The following is a 25,001-nucleotide window of genomic DNA, read 5'->3' as shown; positions in this document are numbered from 1 at the left end:
CTGGCCTTGTTCTGCATTACAAGCCAGCTGTTTAGCCCACTGTGCTAATAAATTACCCTAATCCCATGTGATCTAACTTTGCGTATTAACCTTATGTGCAGCACCTTGACAAACGCCTTCTGGAAGTCCAGATATATTGCATCTACAGGATAAAAGGCTGTGGATTCTGAGCAATGGTAGAAATGGGTTTGGTTGCCTGTGCTCCTCACAAATAAATTGCCTGCCACCACTTCACACATGTGAACCATTGCTTGGGCAACATTTTATAGGTTGATGATGAACTTTTAATATGAGGCTTAGCATTGTTCAATGGCTTCACAGAAGAAAATTAGAGGAAAAATAAAAGTACATACATTTGCATTCAAAAAGAAGATTTTGAATCAGATTAGGATTTCACAAGGGAAGAATTTTTGGATGTATATTCAAGGAAGAGAAACTGCACACAGTGCTGGAGCTTTCTATACATCTAGGCAACATTCTTGTTAAGATGCACGCAGGTGTAGTCCAGCACGTACTGTGGAGGAGACTTTGGTTCAAGTGTTGAACACTTGTGTAAAACAACTTAAAGGTACCACGCATTGAAAAACTGGCCGTACACTCACATAGTTTTACCGACAACACTGCACCTAAGAGCACTTACATTTTTGAATGTGCCAAGAGTGGAAACATTTTGTTGCACTTATATAGCTGTCAGCAGGAGATTCAGAAGTGGCTATTCCACTTTGAGCTGTCACAGAGGAGCCCATTCCTGTCCTAACCTGATCTCCTGACACACAGGAGGAACTTTCAGCATGGAGGGTCACTAATGATCAGAAGCTGAAATATTGGCTGATGTCTTTTACTTGCTTAACCTTGGGGTGCGGAGGCCAATGACGCCACTGTCCTGGTTGAGTTGAGATAACTCGGTGCAGACCAGATCTGAATCATTCAAAGCAAAATTTCACTTCTCACCAATTTTCTCATTTGTTGAAAACGATGACTCCTTGCTGGAATGTGGTAGGTACCCGAATGCGCTATTGTTATTCGTTGGGTGAGCTTTGACTGAATGTTGGCATTAGAAGGGCATTTGTAACCATACATTTTCACTTCCAGCCAGGGTTACTTGGTAGCAATCAGGAGTGGGAACACTTTTCTCCCCTCCACCCCAAAATTGTTGAGATCATCTGTAACTCAACACAGGCAAGAGATTGGCTGGAACCATCTTGACTTTAATTGCTCAACTACTGACAGGTAATTGAGCCCTCAATAGGGCTAATCAATGAAAAGTAGAGCACAGGAGGTGGTAATTCAACCCAGAGTCTGCATCGCATCGTGCCTCATTTGTTTGTCCAACAATGTTTCTTGCAATAATCTTCAAAAACACTTTGCAGTACACGAACCCATTGTGAAGTAACAAGAGTGCCATCGACCGAGTATGACAGCACTTCCACACACAGAAATGGTCACAGCAATTTAAAGTGGGAGAAATACATGCATAGCAAGCTACAGCCCACTTACTTAAAAGTAAAATAAATGCTCAGTCCCAAATACACTCACAAAACATAACTTACATGCACAAGATGCTTTAGCAAACAGTATTAATTGTTAGAGTGAACCCTGTTTAAATCTGGAATGGTCAACATCACCTCACTGTATTTTTGCTGTGATGCACACACCTTTCCTTGTTTGTGGAGAAAAGACACTCAAACACAACGTTATTACATTACTCATATATGAAGATACATCAGGTTTCATCGGTAGGGATGGGGTCAAAGAGGTACTGACATTCAAACAATGAGACATTAGCTCCTCTTCGAAATCCACTTGGGTATTTCTGTACCATACTGCACCCAGACCCGGCATAGTAACATTTGCAACCTAAACCACTTCACCCCAACACCTTCTCCTTAAAATCCACCTCTTAGTGGGCAGCACGGTAGCCTTGTGGATAGCACAAATGCTTCACAGCTCCAGGGTCCCAGGTTCGATTCCGGCTTGGGTCACTGTCTGTGCGGAGTCTGCACATCCTCCCCGTGTGTGCGTGGGTTTCCTCCGGGTGCTCCGGTTTCCTCCGGGTGCTCCGGTTTCCTCCCACAGTCCAAAGATGTGCGGGTTAGGTGGATTGGCCATGCTAAATTGCCCACAGTGTCCAAAATTGCCCTTAGTGTAAGGTGGGGTTACTGGGTTATGGGGATAGGGTGGAGGTGTGGACCTTGGGTAGGGTGCTCTTTCCAAGAGCCGGTGCAGACTCGATGGGCCGAATGGCCTCCTTCTGCAGTGTAAATTCTATGATTATGTCCAAAGATGAGCAGGTTAGTTGGGACTATTGAGATAGGGTGGATTATGGGCGTAGGTAGAGTGCTCTTTCAGAGGGTTGGTGCACACTCGGCGGGCAGAATGGCCTCCTCCTGCACTGTAGTAATTCTATGTTAATTATTTTTCACCAAACCTCCTCATTGCTCCTCCTTTAATTCAAAGTCCACTTTTGACTGATAATGCTTCTGCCATGTTAATCATGGCACTCATGAATTGCAACCTGTTATTTACACACGTTTCATTTTTTTGTGCAAAGTTGTTTTTACTGATTAAACCTCAATTTTCCGAATAAAAAATGCTTTGTTTCATTTCTTAGGCCACCAAAAATATATTGATACTTGCAACTGGCTTTTAGACTCAAATTCAACGGTAAATAAAATTTGTCAATCAGAAGGTCCATACCTACCATCTATACTGAAATGGCCTTAAAAAGGATCAGTCCTGAAAGAGTTAATTTAAATGACTGGATAATGGACCGTTTTCTATTACACAACAGAGGACTAATAGGTGTCTATTGCATGTGGGCAGCCAAAGGTCAACAACATGCACACATGGCATATTATACCACATGCCAGGTGGGACACCACTGATATACAGGAAAACATCCTTGGACCATCTACATCAATTGGAGTTAATCTGATACCCTTCAACAGCCAAATCAAAATCGCTGCCCCACTGTGATGTGCACTGTTTACAGTTTTATACCTCTTGAAGGAACAGCCAGTCCTTGGAGGAGAAAGTGATGTGACCTGCAAAATGAGCTTCAAGCTCTGTGACATTTGAACTGATTCTTGGTATAAGCACAGGGTGAATAATCAAACAAGATGCCACAGATCAGTACAGATTAGCTTCACAGGGGCTGTTTAGCATAGGGCTAAATCGCTGGCTTTGAAAGCAGACCAAGGCAGGCCAGCAGCACAGTTCAATTCCCGTAACAGCCTTCCCGAACAGGCGCTGGAATGTGGCGACTAGGGGCTTTTCACAGTAACTTCATTTGAAGCCTACTTGTGACAATAAGCGATTTTCATTTTCATTCATTTCATTTCATAGTCTATCTACCCATTCCCTGCCACAGGGCATGGTTTAAAATCTGACCTTGTTCCCAGTTTGACTTTTAACAAGCAAACTTGCAAGTTTCTTCTTGATTAACAGGGAAGAAATTATGACCCTGGGACGTGGACATGAAATCACCCCGGTTTCCTGCTCGTAATCACTATTTTTAAAATGGTTCTTTGGGCAAGCACTGGTGAGCTAATCCAGTGGCATTTGCAGCAATCATAACTTGCAAAACAACTGAAATAATTGGAATTTCCTTGGATGTGTTTTAAAAGGGGAGGGGGTTGGAGAGTGAAGTGGTTTCAGTTGAGACTCCAGAATACTGAGTCCAAAATGAGCTGGCACAGAAGTCTTTTAAAAATAAAATGTATTGAGTTAAACAGAAATAATACCTACGGTTGACATGGCTGTGATTTGGGCAGATCACTAGTCCATTTAACCTTTCCTTAAAAATCTCCCATTAAGTTCCCTAGAATTGATCACCCCGAATTCTGTTTGCTAATGGGAATTTATTCAAAGTTGAAAGCACAAACAGCAATGGACTAACAGGAATCACCTGCATTGCTATTATGACAAATAGGCTTCTGTGAAGCGCAGAATAAGATTTTGACAATCCCAGTAGTGACTGCTATCTTCAACAATACCTACTTCTTAAGTGACACAATGCATAAAACTAAACACCGGTTAGAAATAATGAGGGCCAACACACTGCTTCCCTCCCCCCAGTAGTACAAGTGTTTAAAGTTGGTTACAAAAAAAAACACAGGGTGGGTAGGGGATTGGCTACAAACAAAACTGTCCAGGGCCCTGGCAGTTGTGATACATGGTCCATTTGGCCATTCCATAGGCGAGTTCAAATAGTGAGTTCTGGTGGGTTATACAATCTCAAGAGCATCACACTGGACTTCAATCCTGTACACACTTTCGACAGCTGTCACTTTTGACAGGTGTCATTGGAATACTCCCTAAATCAAAGGTATGGAGGTTAATTATGGCACCCTCCCTGAGATAAGTTGAGTTCGCACAGGCTAGTAATCAAACATGGGATTCTTTGGGACTCTCTGGGAACAAAATTTCTCTTTTAATGAAAAAAGGGATGACCTCCATTTTCCTTCATAACTGTCCGTGTACAAAATGATATGGGCTTTGTTATTAATTTATTAACAATGGAAAAATATAAAAATCTTTTCTTTAAAAAAAAAACTAAAATAGAAATTTCATCATCTTGTTTGTATGACTCAAGGCTGTACTGTTTTCCCTGCTAGATCAGGAGAGAAAGCAATTCATAGTTCATTTGTTAAATTAGGTTTTGCAGCCAAAACTAAATAACTTGTCTCTACTTTTGTTCAGATCCATTCTCTTCCAACACTTAATTCATAACTATCGACCATTCAACCAGTAGCACCTTTTATCATAAAAATTATACACAAACTCCCCTTGTTGCACCTCTGTTCGAGACTAGTTCCTGTAATTAAAGTTCACAAATGATCCCTGGAATGAAGAACTTGTCGAATGAGGAACGTTTGAGGACTCTGGGTCTGTAACCGTTGGGAGTTTAGGAGGATGAGGGGATCTTATTGAAACGTATAAGATACTGCGAGGCCTGGATAGAGTGGACGTGGAGAGGATGTTTCCACTTGTAGGGAAAACTAGAACCAGAGGACACCATCTCAGATTAAAGGGACGATCCTTTAAAACAGAGATGAGGAGGAATTTTTTCAGCCAGAGGGTGGTGAATCTGTGGAACTCTTGGAGAATGGGGATGAGAAAATATCAGTCATGATTGAACGGCGCAGCAGACTCGACGGGCTGAGTGGCCTAATTCTGCTCCTATGTCTTAGGTTCTTGATTAATAAGGGGATCAGGGGTTATGGGGAGAAGGCAGGAAAATGGGGATGAGAAAATATCAGCCATGATTGAATGGCGGAGCAGCATTGATGGGCCGAGTGGCCTAATTCTGCTCCTATGTCTTATGGTCTTATTTCCAGCAAGGTGGCCAATACCCTGTTCAAAGGTAGGCATCACCAGCAGCCACCGACACCTTATTTTGTCACTGCTATCCCTAAATTGTTCTGCTACTACCTTGACTTAGTCGCAGCCTATTCGAGAGTCCACCAAAGCCAAAGAGCAGAAAAACCAGCCATACATCCCCAGTTTAAATAGTCAAATCCAGATCTCAGTACAACCAAATATCTGCTCGCAATTTAAATACAGCCTTTCGGGCCCGATTTTGCTCATTTGTCTGGACAGCCGGTTCGTGATGCAAAGCAAGGCCAACAGGTCTGGTTCAATTCCCGTACTGGCTGAGGTTATTCACCAAGGTTGCCTTCGCAACCTTGCCCCTCACCTGAGGTGGGCTGACCCTCAGGTTAAATCACCACCACTCAGCCGGTGGTTATCTGGGGACCATGGCCAATTTACTTCTACATCCTTTACGTGGCCTTCACGGCATCAGAGCCCCTGCCCTTAGGATTGACAGCGCTTGGTTAAGATTAGCTGCCAACGCGTAGAATAATACAAAAAGAGCGGTTTTCAATTTTGGATATATCCATCCATACACACGAATCAATTTGTAGGAGAGATTAACATCCGGGCGACGGAGCCAGCTTTGTCGCACAGCAGAGACCGACCGACTCACCGGCTTATATTTACAACCACATCTGAAGGGGGGGGGGGGGGCAAACGCCACGGCACGATAACCTGGGATTCGGTTATTGAGGTGGGACACAACCCGGGCGGGGGGGGGCTGTCCTGACAAAATCGACCTCGGCTCCTCTGGGCGCCGGTTGTTCGCGACTCGGCACCGTCCGCGCTGCCACATCCCGGGGGAGGGGGTTGTCGCCGGAGTCCAGGAGCCCCAGACAGACATAGCCCCCCACCCCCCCAAACACTGCGGGTCTCCGCCCGGCGGCATTAAAACTCACCGGGAAACGTCAGCGGGAGGAGGCCGTGGGAGGGGAAGGAAAAGCTCGGGCGCCGGGGCGACTTGATCCGAAGATCGGGCTGTTTCCTCGCCTTTCTGCCGGGAGCTCACAATCAGCTGGGAGCCGTCAGAGCCACGACACAACAATGGCGGCCGCTTCACTTCCGCCCGGTGCAACCCGCTCACTCTTCCCCACCCCCCTCTCCCTCCGGGCCGCTGGGTGCCACGAAACCCGTCCGCGCTACCCCCGCCCGGAAGGCAGGAGCCGGCCAACAGGCAGGATGGGATGTGATGGGAGATAGCCCGCTTCCACATCAATATTCAACACTTCATCATACTTCAATATTATCAAAGCACCATTTAAGCCGGGAATCAGCGATTCTAACTCCTTCAGTGATATTTGTTCGATACTGTGCTGTGACCGCCCCCCCCCCCCCCGTGATTAGTTTGAATGCAAATCATCTCTTTGATGACAATTACGGTTCGGTGGGTGTTCAACCTGCATCGACGCTTTGCAATAAAACAAGTACCTCACAATACTGCCAATACCATGACCTTGGCATACAGTGAGCGCAGTTTGCAAAACTACACCTCGTATCTAATTGTAGAAATGATGGGCTAAAATTATTAAAAAGTGTGAAGTCATGATGCAGAAATTACTTATTTGGGAGATCATTTAATAAAGAAAGACCTACATTTAAAATAGATCTTTCCACGATCACCAGAGGTCACAAAGCACTTGACAGCCAGGGAATTTTTGAAGTGCAGTCACTGTTGCAATGTCAGGTACACAGCACTCAGCAAACTCCCACAAACAGCAATGTGATAATGACCAGGTACATGTTTTTGTGATGTCAGTTAAGGGATTATTATTGGCCAGAGTGTGAGGATAACTCCCCTGCTCATCTTTAAAATAGTGCCATTGGGGCAGCACGGTGGCACAGTGGTTAGCACTGTTGCCTCACACGTCAGGGACCTGAATTTGATTTTGACCTCGGGTGACTGGAGTTTATATGTTCTTCCCATGTCTGTGCGTTTGCTCCGGGTGCTCCAGTTTCCTCCCACAGTTCAAAGATGTGCAGTTTAGATGGATTGGCCATGCTAAATTGTCCCTAGGTGGTGTTTCGGGGATAGGGTGGAAGATTGGGTCTGGGTGGGTTGCTCTTTAAGAGGGTTGGCACAGACTCGATGGGCCGAATGGCCTCCTTCTGCACTGTAGAGATTCTATGATCTTTTACATCCACCAGAGCAATGGGATCTCAGTTACATCTCATCCGAAAGGCAGCACTTCTGACAGTGCAGTGCTCCCTCAGCACTGCCAGCCCCGATTTTTGTCCTCACTGCTCAAGCCCTAGAATGGGACTTGAAATTTGTGATTCAGATGTGAATATGCTACCAACTGAGCCATGGCTGATACACACACACACACAGCTGACATGTCTAATAAGCAAAAAGTCCATATTATTATTAAAACGTGTATTCAAATTCCGTTTGCTAACGCTCCTGTGAAACATCTCAGGGCATTGCTTTGTCAAGTCACCATACAAATGCAAGATGTAGTTTTTGTTGAAATAACAGTATGCTTTATCAACTCGCTTCATCAACTTTGGGTAATTTTCATCCACCTCTTGGTCGACATTAGCCCACAACACAACAAAACAATCCTTAAATTGAACACTAAATTGTTAAGCTTTAATAGTTCAGTTGAGGCAGAAGGTCAGCTGTGATCAAATTGAATAGCATAGTAGACTTGAGGGACTGTACGGTGTCCCCTTTCTTATGTTAGAAGGACAGTTGTCATGGGAAACAAAACTGCCACACTGGTATTTTACCAGGACAGTGTTTAGTAGTTATTGACAACGGCATTGCTCAGGCTCTATGAAAGGAATTTTGTTTTGAATGAGTTTATGTTGTAGTTGATGTGGAAATACTTTGTTTTGAATTTAAGTGCCTGAAAAGGGATAATATTCCAATTCCCAGTGGTAACTTCATTTGTTTTGACTGACACATAAAACATCACCAAAAGTGGTCAGTCTTGGCTCAGTTGTGGAACTTTTGCCTCTGAGTCACAGTTTTAGGTTTAAGCTTAGCCCCAGAGATTTGAGTGTGTAATCTAAGGCTGGTACAGTGTTACAAAAGTGCTGAGAGGGTCTGAGGTGCCATCTACTGTTTGTCTTCGCAGGTGAATGTATAAGATCCAATGGCACTATTTGAAGAGCAGAGGGGTTCCCATGGTCAACATTTATCCTTCAATGAACAGCATGAAAAACCAAATGAACAGATTTAAAAAGAATAACATCAATTATTATTTGCCATCATGTGTCACAGGTGAACTTTCAAAAAGAAAATGGACAGATTCTTGTGTTGGTGTGGAGACGGATACAGCACGGTGCTGAGTCAAGGAATTTAAAATATAATGTGAAGGTCCTAAGCATGTGTTTTAATGGTAAGATAAGATTGATTGTTTTCTATCTTTCCCTTTGTTTAGGATCTTCGCATTAAGTGAGAGCACAGGTGGAGCCCTGTTCTGAACCTCTCAAAATGCTTTTGAGCCTGTCACTCTGAAGGCATGGAGTCGGCAACTAGGTATTTGAGTTTGGAGCAGGGTCCAAAACAATGCCTCAGTGGGTGTAGACTCTCTACTGAGACACATGAACTTCAAAATCTCAAAATCAATTTTTGCTGTAACAACTTGATTTTTCAATTCTGTAATTGAAAATATGGAAAGATATGTCATTTGAAACACGGAGGTCTGGTAATACCTGATTTAAGAAACATGAGAGAATGTAGGGGAAAATCCCACGAAGGGTTAACAGCAGCTGCCAGGAAAGGATTGTAAAATGCAGATAGCCTTGGTCAAGCAGGCTTAGCAAACAAAACAAGCAAGTCTTTGAAGTCACAATGGAGTGAATCTTAGTATACAGCTAAAAGCAATGTTTTGCACCTCCTTTTGAAGTTAGGTAAGCAGATGGAAAAGAATGGATGAGGTTCAGTTGAATTAGGTGACAAATGTAAAGGTGTGAAGTTCTGCGAATATCAGGTAAATTAAAGAAAGCAGGAGACAACGTGTCTACGAGAACACAAATTAGACCCAAATCATAACCAAAATTATGAGCTGGGGAAACAATTTGATAATAATAAAACTATAGAAATGACAGGAATCAAAAGTCACACCACGTTGAAATCAAAGCATTTTTGAACGTCACAAAGGAAACAATGTAATCAGATCTATGAACTGAGGTCATGCTCAAAATGAATATTTAGTTGTGTTAGAAAAATTTTGATTAAGGGTACTTTTTACAATCCAAGTGAAATAAGTTACTTTACAATAAAGTCATAAAAACTTAATAACTGTTAGAAAGATATATAAACCCTGAGAAAGGGGACAGTAGGCAGAGAAGCAGAGAAGGAACAAGAGAAGCAAGCAGAGTCAGCTTATAGTCAGCTCGGTCATGGGAAAGGGACAGAGTAAAGCAGCCGAGCTAAAACAGCTAATATATCTAAAGAAGACCAGATTTTAAAAAGCAGATTGATTGTCAAGGTGGGCCTGAAGTTCCCTTCAACCAACCAGAAGAATTCAGAAGATCTTTTTACTTTTCTGTAAAGACAGTGACTGCATCTTTTAAAAGAAAAATATATAATAATTAAACAACTTAAAAGTTTTAACCTGAAACAGTGGTTATTACAAAGCCTACTTTACTTACTTAGCAACGCAGGACCCAGGATATCGATGCTACTAAGTGGTAAGTAGATAAAATTCTTCTGTGAAGGTATGGGTTATACCGGGGTATAACTTGAAAACATAGTTTGACCTGAATAGCACCCACCTAAGCCTGCATAGGAGTCAGGGAGTGAGAATCCGTGTTCACCATTTAGAATATCACCCCTTTTTGGTATATAGTGGTGAGTTTTTAAACATCAATTCCCAATTGCCCTTTTCTTCCCTGAATATCTGCTGCAGAGGGATTTTCTGTGAAACAAAATTTTGTTTTGAAATATGCTCCTCATGTCTCCCGTGCCGCTTTTTCAATTCTTGTACAGTTAGTTGTCTAAAAAACAATTTAAGGCTATCCTAGATGCAAACTTTTAATGTTGTGGAGGCTCCGTGATGGCATGTTTAACAACGGAAATGCAGGAACAAATCGACGTCCTATGGTAATCCAGCAGCCATACCTGCTTTGGAAACTGCATGAATTGTAGTATCCCAGCAACCTCTCAGGAGTCCCTAAACTGTGCACTGCCAAACCACACTTAAGCTCTTGAAAATTAGACAAATGTACCTATGATCAAATAAACTCTACATGTATCATGAATTAGAAACTTATGTTTGTGGGTTTCTCTGTCGATCAGACATTTTGCCAACCAAAACAAAAGTCCTGATGTTATCAGCACCGAGAAGGAAAGAACAGTGTGGAGTTGTAGGATATTAGAATGTGATTTACCCATCAGAAAAATTGACACAGATTTCAAATCTGTTTAAAAAGATTTATTGGGCATTTTTAAAAATGTTTATGCCCCCACAGAACCGAAACAGCTGTGAACAAAGTCATAAATTACATCCTATGTGATTGTGGCAAAGGTAAACTTTCCCTCCTTGTCTTTCTTGACCCGCCGACAGCCTTTGGCACAGGTAACCACAACATCCTTCTCCACGAATCTCCACTGTCGCCCAGCTGGGTGGGAATGCTCTCACCTGCTTCATTCAGTCTTTTCTAACTTCAAGAAAATCACTTGCAATTGTTTTTTTTCTGTTCCCGCACCATTAGTTCTGGTGTCCCCCAAGGATCTATCCTTCTCCCCATCTATTTCTCATCTACATGCTGCCCCTCAGTGGCACAGTGTTAGTTTTCACGTACAATGTCTGCACCAGCTCTACCTCACCACCATCTCACTCGACTCCATTGTTGCTAAATTATCAGACTACATATCTGACATTCAATGCTGGATGTGCAGAATTTTCCCGCATTTAAATAATGGGAATACTGAAGACATTGTGTTCAGTCCATACTCCAAACTCCATTCACTAGTTACCCCCTCAATTCCTCTCAATGAGCTTTCGATCACATATTTGTCCATTCACTAAAACTGCCTATTTTCACCTCCGTAACATTTCCTGACTCTGCCTCATCTCAACTCATTTACTGCTGAAACCCTAATTCATGCCTTGTTGCCTCGAGACACAACTATCGCAATGCACTCCTGGCTGGTCTCTCACATTCCACCCTCCCTAACCTAGAGGTCATCCAAAACTCTGCCACCCATTTCTTAAATGGCACGAGTCCCAGATTTAGTTCTCGTTACCCTGTGCTCATTGACCTACATTCACTCCTAGTCAAGCCATGTCTTTTTTTTTAATACACATCCTTGTTTTCAACTCTCTCAGTGGCCTTGCCCCTCCCTCCCTATCTCTGCAAGCTCCTCCAATCCCAGATATCTGGACTCTTCTAGTTCGAGTCTCTTGTGCACATCCCAATTTTAATTGCTCCACTATGTGTGGCTATGCCTTCAGTGGCCGAGCCCCACCACTGGAATTCCCTCCTTACCCTTTCTGCCTTGCTTTCCTCCTGTAAGAAAGATATTCCTTAACCTTCTTTGACCATGTTTTTGGTTATCTGACCTAATACTCCTTATGTGGTTCAATGTTTAATAATGCTCTTGTGAAGTGCCTTCCAGTGTTTTACATAGAAACATAGAAAATAGGAACAGGAGGAGGCCATCCTGTCCTTCGAGCCTGTCAGACCATTCATTATGATCGTGGCTGACCATCCAACTCAGTGTAACCTGTTCCCACTTCCCCCGCCCCCCCCCCCCCATGTCCTTTGACCCCTTTAGCCCCAAGGGCTACATCTAACTCCTCTCAAAAACATACAATATTTTGACCTCAACTGTTTCCTGTGGTAGCGAATTCCACAGGCTCACCACTCTCCCGGTGAAAAATATTCTCATCATCTTAGTCCTAAATAGTTTACCCCATATCCTCAAACTGAGACCCCTGATTCTGGACTCCCTGTCAATGGGAACATCCTTCCTGCAGCTACTCTGTCTAGTCCTGTGAGAACTTTATAGGTTTCTGTGAGATCCCCCCATATTCTTCTAAACCCCATCAAATATAATCCTAACCGACTCAATCGCTCCTCATGTCAACCCCGCCATCCTAGGAATCAGTCTGTACTGCACTCCCTCCATAGCAAGAACATATTTCCTCAGATAAGGAGGCCCAAACTGTATACAATATTTCACGTATCGTCTCACCAAGGCCCTGTATAATTTCAGGAAGACATCTCTATCCCTGTACTTGAGTCCTCTCACTATGAAGGAACATACCATTTGCCTTCTTTACCTCAAAGTTCACCCTCTCACCCAGCTTTGTGCCATCTGGCAATTTGGAGATATTACATTTAGTTCCCTCATCTAAATCTATATATTGTGAAATGTTTTACTATATTAAAGATGCTATATAAATAGAAATTGTTGTGTGGTTGAATATTTTTCAGTGCAATAAATGAAAATCAATTCAAATTTATCCATATCACTTTTAAAGGAATTACATATAATTGACAAAATGGAAATAGTCTATTTAGAGTTCATCCTCCAAACAGGCTGAGTCCCAAATCTGCAAGCCTGCCCTGTGCCATATCGTTTTTTCCTTCAACAAACTATCAATTCTATGTGGTCATTGTTTCAATTATTAACTCTACAATGCATATCCTACACTATCGGAGTAAATGTTTCTCCTACTGTCTGGACATCCTATGAATCATAGGAAACGCCAAATTTCATATACTTTGCCCATCATTTTAAACAAGTCTTCAGATTTGAATGTACTCACTTGCTGGGCAATGGGAGGTGTCTGCAGTTCTCTATGATTCTAAAACGTGTAATTCTAGACAAAAGTCTTGGCAAGCTATGTAACACAGGAGCCATCAAGGCTGTCTAATAATTGCATTAACAAGGGCAACTTATATACTCTCCAGTAAAGAACCCGACGTAATTCTATTTGCAGTAACCCAGGGTTGCTCTGGCCAATTATTGTATCTCTACAATGCAACTGAAAGCGCCTAAATTAGCAGATATTGAGACTAGGACCTGCCACCTTCAATACTTGTATAGCTCAGAGCCGCAATTGTGCATTACACTAATGAAGACATTAGGGAAGACCTAATTTTATATCGACGGCCCGAGAGAGAGAGAGAGAGGTACATTCCTGAGGGTGACGGCAGATGAGGTTTAGTGAAGCGATCGGTCAAAACATTGCAGGCGGTGACGTACCTGGTTTCCCTCACTTCACTTTAGGCTGTCACACCGGAAATGCCACGTGTACCAAGTGCGCATGTGCGGGGGCTTCGGCTGCTCGATTTCAGCCCCCTCCGGGTCGGAAGCGGCGCGCGTGCGCGGGTGGGGAAACGTCACAATCGGTGGCGGGGGAGGAGCTAAGCTAGGCTAGGCCAAGCCAAGCAGCGTCACAGCCAGCCGCTTGGCCTCGGCTCCGGTGCGGCCATGTCACGGAGCGGCAACAGCGGCGGCTACAGCAGTCCGAAGATCGGCGCCGGGGCCCCGCTGCCCTGTCTCAACGGTGAGCAGTGAGTGGGTGGGTGCGCGCGCGCGCCGCGGCGGGGGTCTGACCCAATACCAACCCCCCTCCCCCCAGCCCTTTCCCCATAGACTGAGCCGGAGTGTCACCCCTCCCCCACCTCACCGCCTGGACAGTCGGTGATTGGGACCGTTAGATGGGACCAAGCTCTGCGCCCCCCGACTCCTGAGGATCAGCCCCCGACCCCCCCCCGCCGTTCAGACTCCTTCTCCTCGACCTATGTAAACGTGTCAGTGAAACTTGGTGACGCCCCGGCTCTGCCTCCCCCTCCAACAGCTGCAGTGTTTCGAAACCACTGGAGCTGAAGTCACCAGACCTTCCTCCATGTTGCAAATCAACCAGGAGTTATGTTCATCTTAATATATGTGTGTTGGTGGATTAATTATGTGCTAATCCTTTCTTTTCTCACTGGTACCAACCCCACTTCGTGTATTTCATTCAATCTTCAATAATTTCTCTCTCTGGATGTCGATCTGTGTACATGGGTGACTGTGTACATGGGTGACTGTGTACATGGGTGACTGTGTACATGGGTGACTGTGTACATGGGTGACTGTGTACATGGGTGACTGTGTACATGGGTGACTGTGTACATGGGTGACTGTGTACATGGGTGACTGTGTACATGGGTGACTGTGTACATGGGTGACTGTGTACATGGGTGACTGTGTACATGGGTGACTGTGTACATGGGTGACTGTGTACATGGGTGACTGTGTACATGGGTGACTGACTGTACATGGGTGACTGACTGTACATGGGTGACTGACTGTACATGGGTGACTGACTGTACATGGGTGACTGACTGGTCACAGTTTTTTCAGCTGACGTGTTGGTGTACTCGCCCAGGGTGTTGTACTCCACATCTTTATAAAACTGCTGAGTGCATTACGAGGGTGGATACCAAAGCGTGAGTACAAAGCCCAGCTCAAACGCCCAAAAAATAATAGGTGCATTTTTGAAGGTCCTGTTGGGCGATGCCAAGATGTTTCTGAACAACTTGTTATTGACTGTTGATGTAAGTGATATCTCTGTGGTGAGAAAAATCAAACTCTTCAATCATAGAATTTACAGTGCTGAAAGAGGCCATTCGGCATGCACATCTTTGGACTGTGGGAAGAAACCGGAGCACCCGGAGGAAACCCATGCAAACACGGGGCGAATGTGCCGAGTCCGCACAGAATGACCCAAGCCGGGAATCGAACCTGGGACCCTGGAGCTGTGAAGCAACTGTGCTAACCATTGTGCTGCCCACCTTCTACTTTTAGATCAGAGATAGTGGGAAATCGCAAATTTCAGACCTGTTATTTTCTCTGTCATTCCTAATGGATACTAACTTGAAAGGATTAATTGAATGTCTGGTTTGAGAAGGGGTCTACAAGAGACCAACCTGCTGCAGAACTACAATGGGACAATACCGATTGGTGGATATAACAGTTGGTGTAAGAATGGTTGTAAGTTTGCTCTACAAATGTAACCAGGCTTTGTACAGATTTTTAAAAAAAAAACTAATTTGGAGCATTTGTGTGCAACTCCTTTTACCATAACTTATAAATGACCAGAATGATTGATTTTTTTTTTTCAAATTGCCACAGATTTGGACTCAAAAACTCTCATTTTTTTAGTCCAACAATATAACCAATAAGCTGCTCTACACAGTTGTCAAATGAAGGTATGGTGAATAAATTTTGAATAAGTGTATGATCCCAAAAAATGTAAATTAGCATGGTTTTATTAAAAGTCGTACAATGTATTTCCCAATTTTCTCATATCCCTTTGAGGGTGATGACTGGCAGCATGAAATTATAGTTTTTCACAGGGTTTAAAGGTGGTGGCCAAGTTCTTGAGAGCAAGAAGCTTTAAAAATCAAATCAGAGAGATTATGTTGGCGAGATGGGTCATAGCGTGATCATCAATCACAAAAAAACTTGTCTAATGCCAGAGGAAAGCTACAACCATTCTGACAACTTATGTGATATCCACCAATGGGTACAGTTCTGCAGCAAGTTTATCTCTTTTTGAGGGTAAGTATTAGAGGGATAAGATCAGCTATTTGTTCGTACCTTCAGTTGATGGGGTAGTAATGATGTTGTCTCCACCACCTTTGAGCACGTCTACCACATTACCTAGGAAAGTAAGCTCACATTCTTGTTACTCTTAACCAAAGTGTAGACTTTCAAAATAAATCTTATGCAGTTGAGATGAAGAAATTGATGAAAATCACTGGCAGAAAGTCACAGTCGTGTAGTGATATCACAAAGACTCACTTAAAAATGTTTTTTCTAGACAAAAGATAAATGAGTTGTGATTCCTGAATATTGGGTTTACCTTGAGTGCTTGACTAAAGATTTCCTATTCAGAGGCATTTGTGTAAGAGAAACATTCGGACATCTGAATTTCAGCACAGCATTGCTTAGCTGCTGGCAGGACTGGTGAGCCTAACACTGCTCAGGAGCAGTGCTCCGAAAGCTAGTGATTTGAAACAAACCTGTTGGACTTTAACCTGGTGTTGTAAGACTTCTTACTGTGCTCATCCCAGTCCAACGCCGTCTTCTCCACATCGAGTCTTACACAGTTAGGGCAGCAAGCCTATGAAGCTAAATAACAAGCAATTATCCTGTTCGTCTACCTTGTGAAAAATCTTCCGATTGCAATTGATAATGACACCTGTATTTTTAATCACATTTGATATAGATCTAATTATTGGGTGGCGAATGACAAACTGAAATTAGAATCATAGAATCATAGACGTTTACAGCATGGAAACAGGCCCTTCGGCCCAACCAGTCCATGCCGCCCAGTTTTTACCATTAAGTTAGTCCCAGTTTCCCGCACTTGGCCCATAACCCTCTATACCCACCTTACCCATGTAACTATCTAAAATTGTTTTAAATTTAATTCTGATTGCCTTTATGATTCAGCTCATGCCTTGAGGTGATGAGCCCCACAGATCAGTAAGTCCCCAGCTTTATTCTTATTGTGGACTCATAGCTGTTTTCAACCGTGGCACAATTGAAGGGCAAGTTGACCAGAGCTTGTGTTTCTGATTGTTTTCTAGTATCTATAGCAGAAGTGTTCTTGCGTAAATATCAGCTGTGGACAGTATTGAGCAAGACGATGATAACTTTATGTCCAGTACTTTGCATTGTCATTGTCCGGGCTCACAAATGAGGAATGGCCACTTGAACAAAGGCCAGAAGGTGACTGTAAATGTCCTAGTATCAAACTCCTTTTGATGAGGGAGAAAATTGACGGTGAAAGGCATACAAAGAAAATCCTTATGCATTATGTCTTCCCATGGAAAGTCACCCAGCCATGGTGGCGAGACCCTTGTGTTCCAATGAACCAAAGAGTGATATTGTCTGGAGCTCACGCTCCTGGTAGGGCCTCCCTGGTGGTGAGGTTGGGGGTAGGTCCCAGACACAGAACGATGCAAGAAGTCCTCAATGGCAAAGCAGATGGAGGAGGGTGGTGACCCCCAACGGCTGCAAAGTCTGAAGAAGGAGCTCCAGTTGTCATGGTTCACCATGGCATTGAATCTGGCCACCAACCGCCGGGACTGCATGCCCGGGGCTGTGCACCTGAGTCCCCACACTAAACCATGTCATGCCCAGGCCTCCATCATGCAATGTGTCCAGAAGCTCTTTTGACTTGGCTTCAGGCCAGGTAAACATGGAATTTTGTACACATTTCTCAGCAGGAAATGACAAACCATCGTGATTGTTAGATGATTGTGAGAAATTGGTCCCTAGCTTTTCAATGGGGAGGCCAGATCTGTTTCTTTTGTTCCATTTTATGACATAAATTCTGGATGGACAGAACCAGATGAATGGGTAGATCAAGAGAAGTTCAGTCCCTTCAGTGCACCGAGGTCCCAGGTTCGATCCCGGCTCTGTGTCACTGTCCGAGTGGTATTTGCACATTCTCCTCGTGTTTGCGTGACTTTCGCCCCACAGCCCAAACCTGTAGCTGCATCGGCCACGCTAAATTGCCCCTTAATTGGATAAAATTAATTGGGTACTCTAAATTTATTTTAAAAAAGGATTGTATTCACTGGAATTCAGAAGAATGAGTGGGGATTTCATAGAAAATTATAACAGAACTGGACAGGGTAGATGCAGGAAGGATGTTTCTGATGGTGGGTGTGTCTAGAACCAGGGGACACCAGGGTAGATAATTTATCACAGAGATGAGGAGAAACTTCTTCACCCAGAGAGTAGTGAGCCTGTGGAATTCGTTACCACAGGAAGTAGTTGAGTCCAAAACATTGTATGGCTTCAAGAAGCAGTTAATGTAGCACTTGGGCGAAGGGGATCAAAGGATATGGGGGAAGGTGAGATTAGGTTATTGAGTTGGATGATCAGCCATGATAATGAATGGCGGAGCAGGCTTGCAGGGCTGAATGGTCTCCTATTTCTTTTCTGTTTCTAAACCACAGGAATTCCTCAAGCCGGAAAAATAAAATCATGCCAACGGCACCACTGAGATTATGGTGACGATAGATGAATGAATGACATAAATGTCACTGACTTGTTACAACCTCAAATGCACACATTTTGATATACATGTTTCATCACTTTGCTAACAAAGAAATCCTATTGCCATGCAATGTGCTGCGATATGCAGTTCAATTTGCTTCTTGTTATGAGTAACCATAGCAGCCATGTGGTTTTGAAGTTGGTATCCCATTTAGAATCATAGAATGGTTCAGGAGGCCATTTGGCGTGTATGTGTGTGTCAGTCCTAGCTCTCCCATGAGCAAATCATCTAGTCCCACCCTCCCACTCTTCCCTTTCAGATAATTTGAATTCCCCTGTGAAAGCCACGATTGGATACGCCCCCAATACATTCTCGGACAGTTAATTCCAGATCCTAACCACTTGCTGCTTAAAAAAGGCTTTCATTTCCTATTGGTCCTTTAGTTAATCATCTTAAATTGTTGCTTATTTTGCCAGTCACCTCTTTCCCTACCTTTCTACCAATAGGAACAGTTTCTCTTGATCCACTTTGTTCATACTCATGATTTTGAACACTTAAAGACTTCCTTAAAAAAAAACTTTTCTCAACTCTTGTCCCTGTTGCATCTCCTGTTAATTTCAAATTTGCACCATTATCTTTAAAATAACCCATTTCAAACTGCAGTTTAGTCCATAGTTGTTGGTTGACTAAACTATAAATGGATTTGGAAGCTATTTAAAATGATAGGTGCCATTGGTATCCTGGCTTCAAGGAAAAATTGTACGGTTGTGGTCTGCTGCCGACATAAAGATTGACAATTCCTGCTCTAACTGAAAAGCTAAAGGATACATTTATTTCTGCTCATAGCTGCATCTTGGTGTTCTCTTAGGTGGATTTTTAAAATATGTGCCCTTTCCTTCAAAGAGTAAATTTGTTTGGAGATATTCTCAGCTTTAATCTGAGTCTGAGAGTCATCCCAAGTGGCACTGGTTGTATGCGGAAAGACATGTTACATACCAGCACAGGACAATTTTGTTGGGTCTTGCAGGAGCAAATATTTATCCTGTTGAGTATTTCTCCCTTATTTTTCCTTGCTCTTCTGTGAATCAAATCCACATAAAAGTGATTTTTGTGATATTCATCTTATTAAAGATGCGGGTACTACGACCTTTCAGTTTGGTCTTTGTTCTGCAGAACTCTTAATTAATGTTAAAATCTACCTGAGATGTTATCCGGAGTATGCATCTAAGTTTATCTAGATCTGATTTTAAATGATGGGAATTGTGTTTTGACACTCTGCACAATATCTTTTCCCAGGCCCTTTGATGAATCAACATCCTTCGGTTCCCACTGAGCAAGGATATAATGTGATCCCACCAGCACCATTTCCACAGCAAATACCAGCAAAGAACTTTCCACATCTTGCCACTGAGCATCATAACTATGAGTACCATCAATATTTTCAACCTGGTGGTAATTTTCAGAGCTTTGGACAGACTGCCAGCAGACCTCCACCAAATACTCCCCATTTGCAAAAGGGTACCTCTGCTGATGGACAAAGCGTACATATGGCTGCATATGTAGGGTCTTACTCAAGAATGCCACTGCCACCCCAAGGCTCATTTGCATCTGCAGCATCCAGCAGTGTTCACACTGGAGCCTCAAACCTTCCACAGACAAGCTGGCAGTATAATCCTCCGCAACAGTCCCATCCTGTCAGCCAGCTTCCAGCTGGGATGCAAGCAAATCATGTAGTTCCAGGTGCAGGAACTGGTCAGGTGCCCTATGGAAATGCTGGTCCAAAACCAGCGATGGGCAATCAATATGCAAATGCAGCTGGAGGATCTTTCGTACAAAACTACACAAACCAAGGTAAGCCAGAATTTATGTTTCTGGTTTCTCAAATTGTGAAAAATGATGATTGCTTATAAACTGGTGATTTGTGCAAAAACCGTCTCAGTTCTTCCTGGAGGGGCAATAAATACCACCATGAGTAGAGAACATCTGCATTTCTCAAATAGCTACATTTGCGTAACTGTGTTAGGAGTTAGTGTGCTGTATGCCCTGATTCTGTCAAGGCCAAGTTACATGTGCCGATGACTTCTGATAAATGAGATTGCTCTCAAGGAATCTGTTTCTACTGTATTTTACTTATGTAATCAGAGTTTCTGGGTAGTACAGCATCTTAAAAGTACAGAGATTTTGTGCATTGAAATTCTTATTGCACATAGTATTTGCGACAGGGCTGAGATAACATACAATTGGAGCACCTCAAATCTGCCTGCTTGTAAACGGTGAATTCATTGATCTCTGGTCGTAGAACAAAATTGAACTTGATTGAGATTTTTCACTAGGATGGGATTTATTAACTAAAAGACATAAAGTTGACCAATCAGTGAATGAGTGATAAAAAGGAAATACAGGGATTTACAGAACTGAGATTATACCTATCAGGAATAGTTGAACAGACTGGGACACTTGGCTCTAGTAAAGAAATGGCAAAGGGTTGACTTGATAGAGGTCTTTAAGACTATGAAAGAATTTGGGTAGATGAAAATATATTTTTAATTTAACAGGAAATCAAATCTGGAGGGCATAAATGTACATTAGAGACTTGAATCCAACAGGAAATTGAGAAGAAACCCCCCAGGACCGGTGCAGACTTGATGGGCCAAATGGCCCCCTTCTGCACTGTAAATTCTATGATAAGTGCTTTACATGTGAAATATGCTAACACAGGGAGCAGTTGCAGTGACTAGCATAAATGTACGGGAAAGCTAGGTGAATACAGAAAAGGAGAAACAGGATATTCTGAGGGAATTAGATGAAGTGGGGTGGGAAGAGGCGTAAACTCTGACACTGGGTTGATGGGTCTGTCTCATTAGTGTAAACACAGGTTGGAAATGTTTGGGGCCGAGTATGTATCGGATTTTGGGATTTCAGAATGTACTGTGCATGTGCGGCTTGGGTTGGGAACTGTGCGGATTTTGGATAAGTGTGCTCCACCTGTACTACACAATTCTATGACAAGAAGTTTAAAATGGCACCACCTTCCCCACCTCCAGTCTGAAACTAAGTGGCAGTGGCAATGTTGAGATGTTGAATAGAAGTGTGGTGTCCATGCCTGTACCTGAGCTCCGCTGGGAGCCTGCTTTTTCTCTTAGGAAATGTAGCTTTTTGAGCATTTTGGTTGAGTATTTTCCATTTCATACATTGTGCTTTTTAAACATTTTCCTCAATTTTCTTGCCTTGGCTTTCCTTTGACCTTTCATTATTTAAGGATATTTGGACCTTTAGTGTAATGATTTTTCATTACCAAAGATAAACTTTTGTATAATTTACCATTTTTTGTTTTTGTATTAAATTGCTGAAATATCTGATTCTTCTTGCCAGTCCCATTTATCTTTCAGTTTTTACCTCCTGAAGTGTATAAGAGCCCATAAGTGTTGATCTGTCGTTCACTTCACAGGTAGCATGGTAGCATAGTGGTTAGCACTATGGCTTCACAGCGCTGGGGTCCCAAGTTCGATTCCCAACTTGGGTTCATTGTGCGGAGTCTGCACGTTCTCCCTGTGTCTGCGTGGGTTTTCTCCGGGTGCTCTGGTTTCCTCCCACAAGTCCCGAAAGATATGCTGTTAGGCAATTTGGACATTCTCCCTCTGTGTATCCGAATTTTCCAGCATTTGTAGTTTTGTTTCTTTTTCTTACCCCAGTTTGTTGTCTATCTGGAGCTGAACATTCCGTATGACCAGCTTAATATCTTAAATTCTATGATCAATATTTTCTGTCTTGCATTTAGCTCTATTCTTTGATACGAATGCACATTTTCTGAAAATAACTCCATTTTCATTAGTGAAGTCGTCATATTTTGAAAGATTTCAAAGACTTTGCAGGTGCCCATTTTTTAGGGTGTACCCCAGACAGTATTAGGAAATGACATATTTACTACATAGAGGCTGAGCTAACTTGGTTTCTTGGAGTGTTTTTAATTGAAAATATCATGGCTCCAGCTCTTTGGGGAGCAGAGGGCCCAAGGTTTTTGTTTAAAGCAAGTGTTTGTCTTTGCAATAATTTAAATGGAATCTGACCATAGTATCTGACGTTTTCAGTGCTATATAGTTCAGAAACAGTTGGTGATTGTTGCAAAGATTTTAGGAAATGGGTTTTTCTGAAAAATTAAATGATATTTGACAGATTTCTGCAAGGTACAGAAACAAAACCCATTTGACCAGAATGACATTCTTTTGTACTTCTGGTAGGCACTTAAGACGTCGAAATTTAAAGGAATTGAAACTTGAACTGACTATAACTAGTTCATCCCTTACATTGCGCAGTCTATAACTTTGTACCGTGTTGGATTGTGCTGCAGTGTACGCGAACCTACTCACGAAAGGTGAGTTGTTGGATATGTGCTTCTTTGACATAGGTCAGAGGTTCCCAACCTCTGTCCATGCGAGTACTGCAGGTGATTAACAATGCAAATTATGTTACCCAAGGATGTTTATAATGTATTTGTAGTGTGCTTAATAAACTATTAGAAATAGTTGAGTTTTTGATATCCGTCGAAAAACAAGCCTGACTACCATCCCTATGCTTAAAAAATAATGTTTAAAATGGCTTGCATGTGTGTGGACCGCAAAAGCTTTGATGCCGATCTGTGGTCTGCATAAAGGAAAAGGTTGGGAGCAGCTGACATAGGATATGCTGCTGTTGGAGGTGAACATTGACCTTTATTCTGTTGAGCATTAGGCAGCAAATCTGGACAGGAATCTCCTTTTGTACAAAGTCTTTTCAGAAACCATAAAAGAGTGAATATTGAACTGAATTGAGAATGCCCTTTGACTTAATTATTTAGGCAATTCTAATTGTTGCTGGCTGAAAAAAAAAGTACTGAAGCGCACACCTTTGTTCAAATAGTTATCCGTGTTTCAAAAATAGCCAACGCATCTTTTATTCTTGTTTTTTTTTGGGGGGGGGGGCGGGGGAGAGGAATGCCATTTCTGATCTTATCAGAGCCATACCATTGCAATTTTGTGCACGAGCACTCCACCCTGATCTTTATGGGAAAATAATAGTTTTGCTGTTTCAGTGTATGGTGATGCTGGGCAAATGCAGCTTAACATGTTGAAATGATAAGTGAAAGGGGCTAATTGGTTGTATTTTTGCATCAGAGTCTTAGCGGCCTTCGGCACAGCACGGAAAAGGTCCTTCGGCCCATTGTTTTTGACTGGCGCAGATGCAATCACCTAACAATTCTAATCCCATTTTCCAGCACTTGACCCATAGCTTTGTATGCCTTGGCATCGCAAGTACACATCTTAAGTGCTACTTAAATGTTAGAGGGTCTCTGCCTGCATCACCCTTTCAGGCAGTGCGTTCCAGAGTCCCACCACCCTCGGAGTGAAATGTTTTTTTCTCACATCTTCTCACCCTCCTGCCCCTTACCTTAAATCCATGCCCCCTGGTCATTGGTCCCTCCAAAGGGAAAAGTTTCTTCCTGTCTACTCTATCTATGCCCCTCATACATTTTTATACATCTCAATCATATCTCTCCTCTCCTCTCTCTCTCTCTCTCTCTCTCTCTCTCTCTCTCTCTCTCTCTCTCTCTCTCTCTCTCTCTCTCTCTCTCTCTCTCTCTTTCTCCCCCCTCCCCCCCCCCCCCCCCCCCGTCTCCTCTGCTCCAAGGAAAACAAACCCTGTCTATCCAATCTCTTCTTAACTAACACTCTCCAGCCCCGGGAACATCCTGGTAAATGCTATCACATCCGTCCTATAATGTGGATTCCAGAAATGCACCCAATACTCTAGCTGTGGCCTAACCAACATTTTATACAGTTCCAGCATAACCCCCCTGTTCTTAAACTCTATGCTTTGGTTCATAAAGACAAGTATACTGTATGTCTTGACCACTGTCTCTACCTGCCCTGCTACCTTAAGGGACCAGTGTACATGCACACCAAGATCGCTCAGATCCTCGATGCTTCTCAGGGACCTGCCGTTTATCATATATTCCCTTGCCTTGTTTGTCCTGCCCAAGTGCATCACCTCACTTATCCGGATTGAGTTTCATTTGCCACTTAACAGCCCATCTGACCAGCCGGTCTATATTCTCCTGTAATCCGAGGCTATCCTCTCCACAATTTACTATCCCACCAATTTTTGTATCATCTGCAAACTTACTGATTCAACCCTCCTGCATTCATATCTAAATCATTTATATAAACTACAAACAGCAAGGGCCCCAACAGTAATCCTTGCGGAACCCCACTGGACACCAGTCAAAAAAACCACTAATCGGCCATCACCCCCTGTTTCCTGCCACTTGGCCAATTGTAGATCCAATTTCCCTGGATCCCATGGGTTCTTACCTTTGCTATCGGTTTCCCATGTGGGAAGTTATCAAAAGCCTTGCTGAACTCCAGTAGACTGTCATAAGACACAAGTCCTCATCTACACTCTGGTTACAGCTTCAAAAAATTCAATTAAGTTGGTCAGTCATGACCTCCCCTTAACAAAACCATGCTGACAGTTCTTGATTGATCCCTGCCTCTCCAAATGCAGATTAATTCTGTGTCTCAGAATTGTTTCCAATAGTTTCCCCATCACTGAGGTTGGACTGACTGGCCTGTACTTCCCTGGTTCATCCCTGCCTTCCTCCTTGAATAATTGACTATCCTG

General features: G+C 43.0%; 2 protein-coding genes across 5 annotated transcripts in view; one reads left to right on the top strand and one right to left on the bottom strand.

The window, feature by feature from the left end:
• The window catches only part of sar1b (secretion associated, Ras related GTPase 1B), a 42,738-nt gene extending 29,173 nt beyond the window's left edge, over positions 1 to 13,565 (bottom strand). Inside the window, exon 1 of one of the 2 annotated variants that reach the window (XM_072512416.1) lies at positions 13,544 to 13,565. The gene's annotated coding sequence lies outside the window, so the exon portion shown is untranslated. Of the gene's footprint in view, positions 1 to 6,275; positions 6,455 to 13,543 lie in introns of those variants that run through there. The other variant, XM_072512415.1, reaches the window with a different exon arrangement.
• Positions 13,566 to 13,674: 109 nt separating this feature from the next.
• sec24a (SEC24 homolog A, COPII coat complex component) overlaps positions 13,675 to 25,001 on the top strand; it is a 101,430-nt gene continuing 90,103 nt past the window's right edge. For 2 of the 3 annotated variants that reach the window (XM_072512413.1, XM_072512411.1), the window contains exons 1-2: positions 13,675 to 13,847; positions 19,641 to 20,195. In XM_072512413.1, coding sequence (XP_072368514.1) covers positions 13,772 to 13,847; positions 19,641 to 20,195 — 631 coding nt within the window. In that variant the 5' untranslated portion in view covers positions 13,675 to 13,771. Of the gene's footprint in view, positions 13,855 to 19,640; positions 20,196 to 25,001 lie in introns of all 3 variants that reach the window. The other variant, XM_072512414.1, reaches the window with a different exon arrangement.

Source organism: Scyliorhinus torazame, chromosome 7, assembly GCF_047496885.1.
Source record: "Scyliorhinus torazame isolate Kashiwa2021f chromosome 7, sScyTor2.1, whole genome shotgun sequence".
In the NCBI taxonomy this organism is placed as follows: Eukaryota; Metazoa; Chordata; class Chondrichthyes; order Carcharhiniformes; family Scyliorhinidae; genus Scyliorhinus; species Scyliorhinus torazame.
This window is presented reverse-complemented; position numbering and strand designations above follow the sequence as displayed.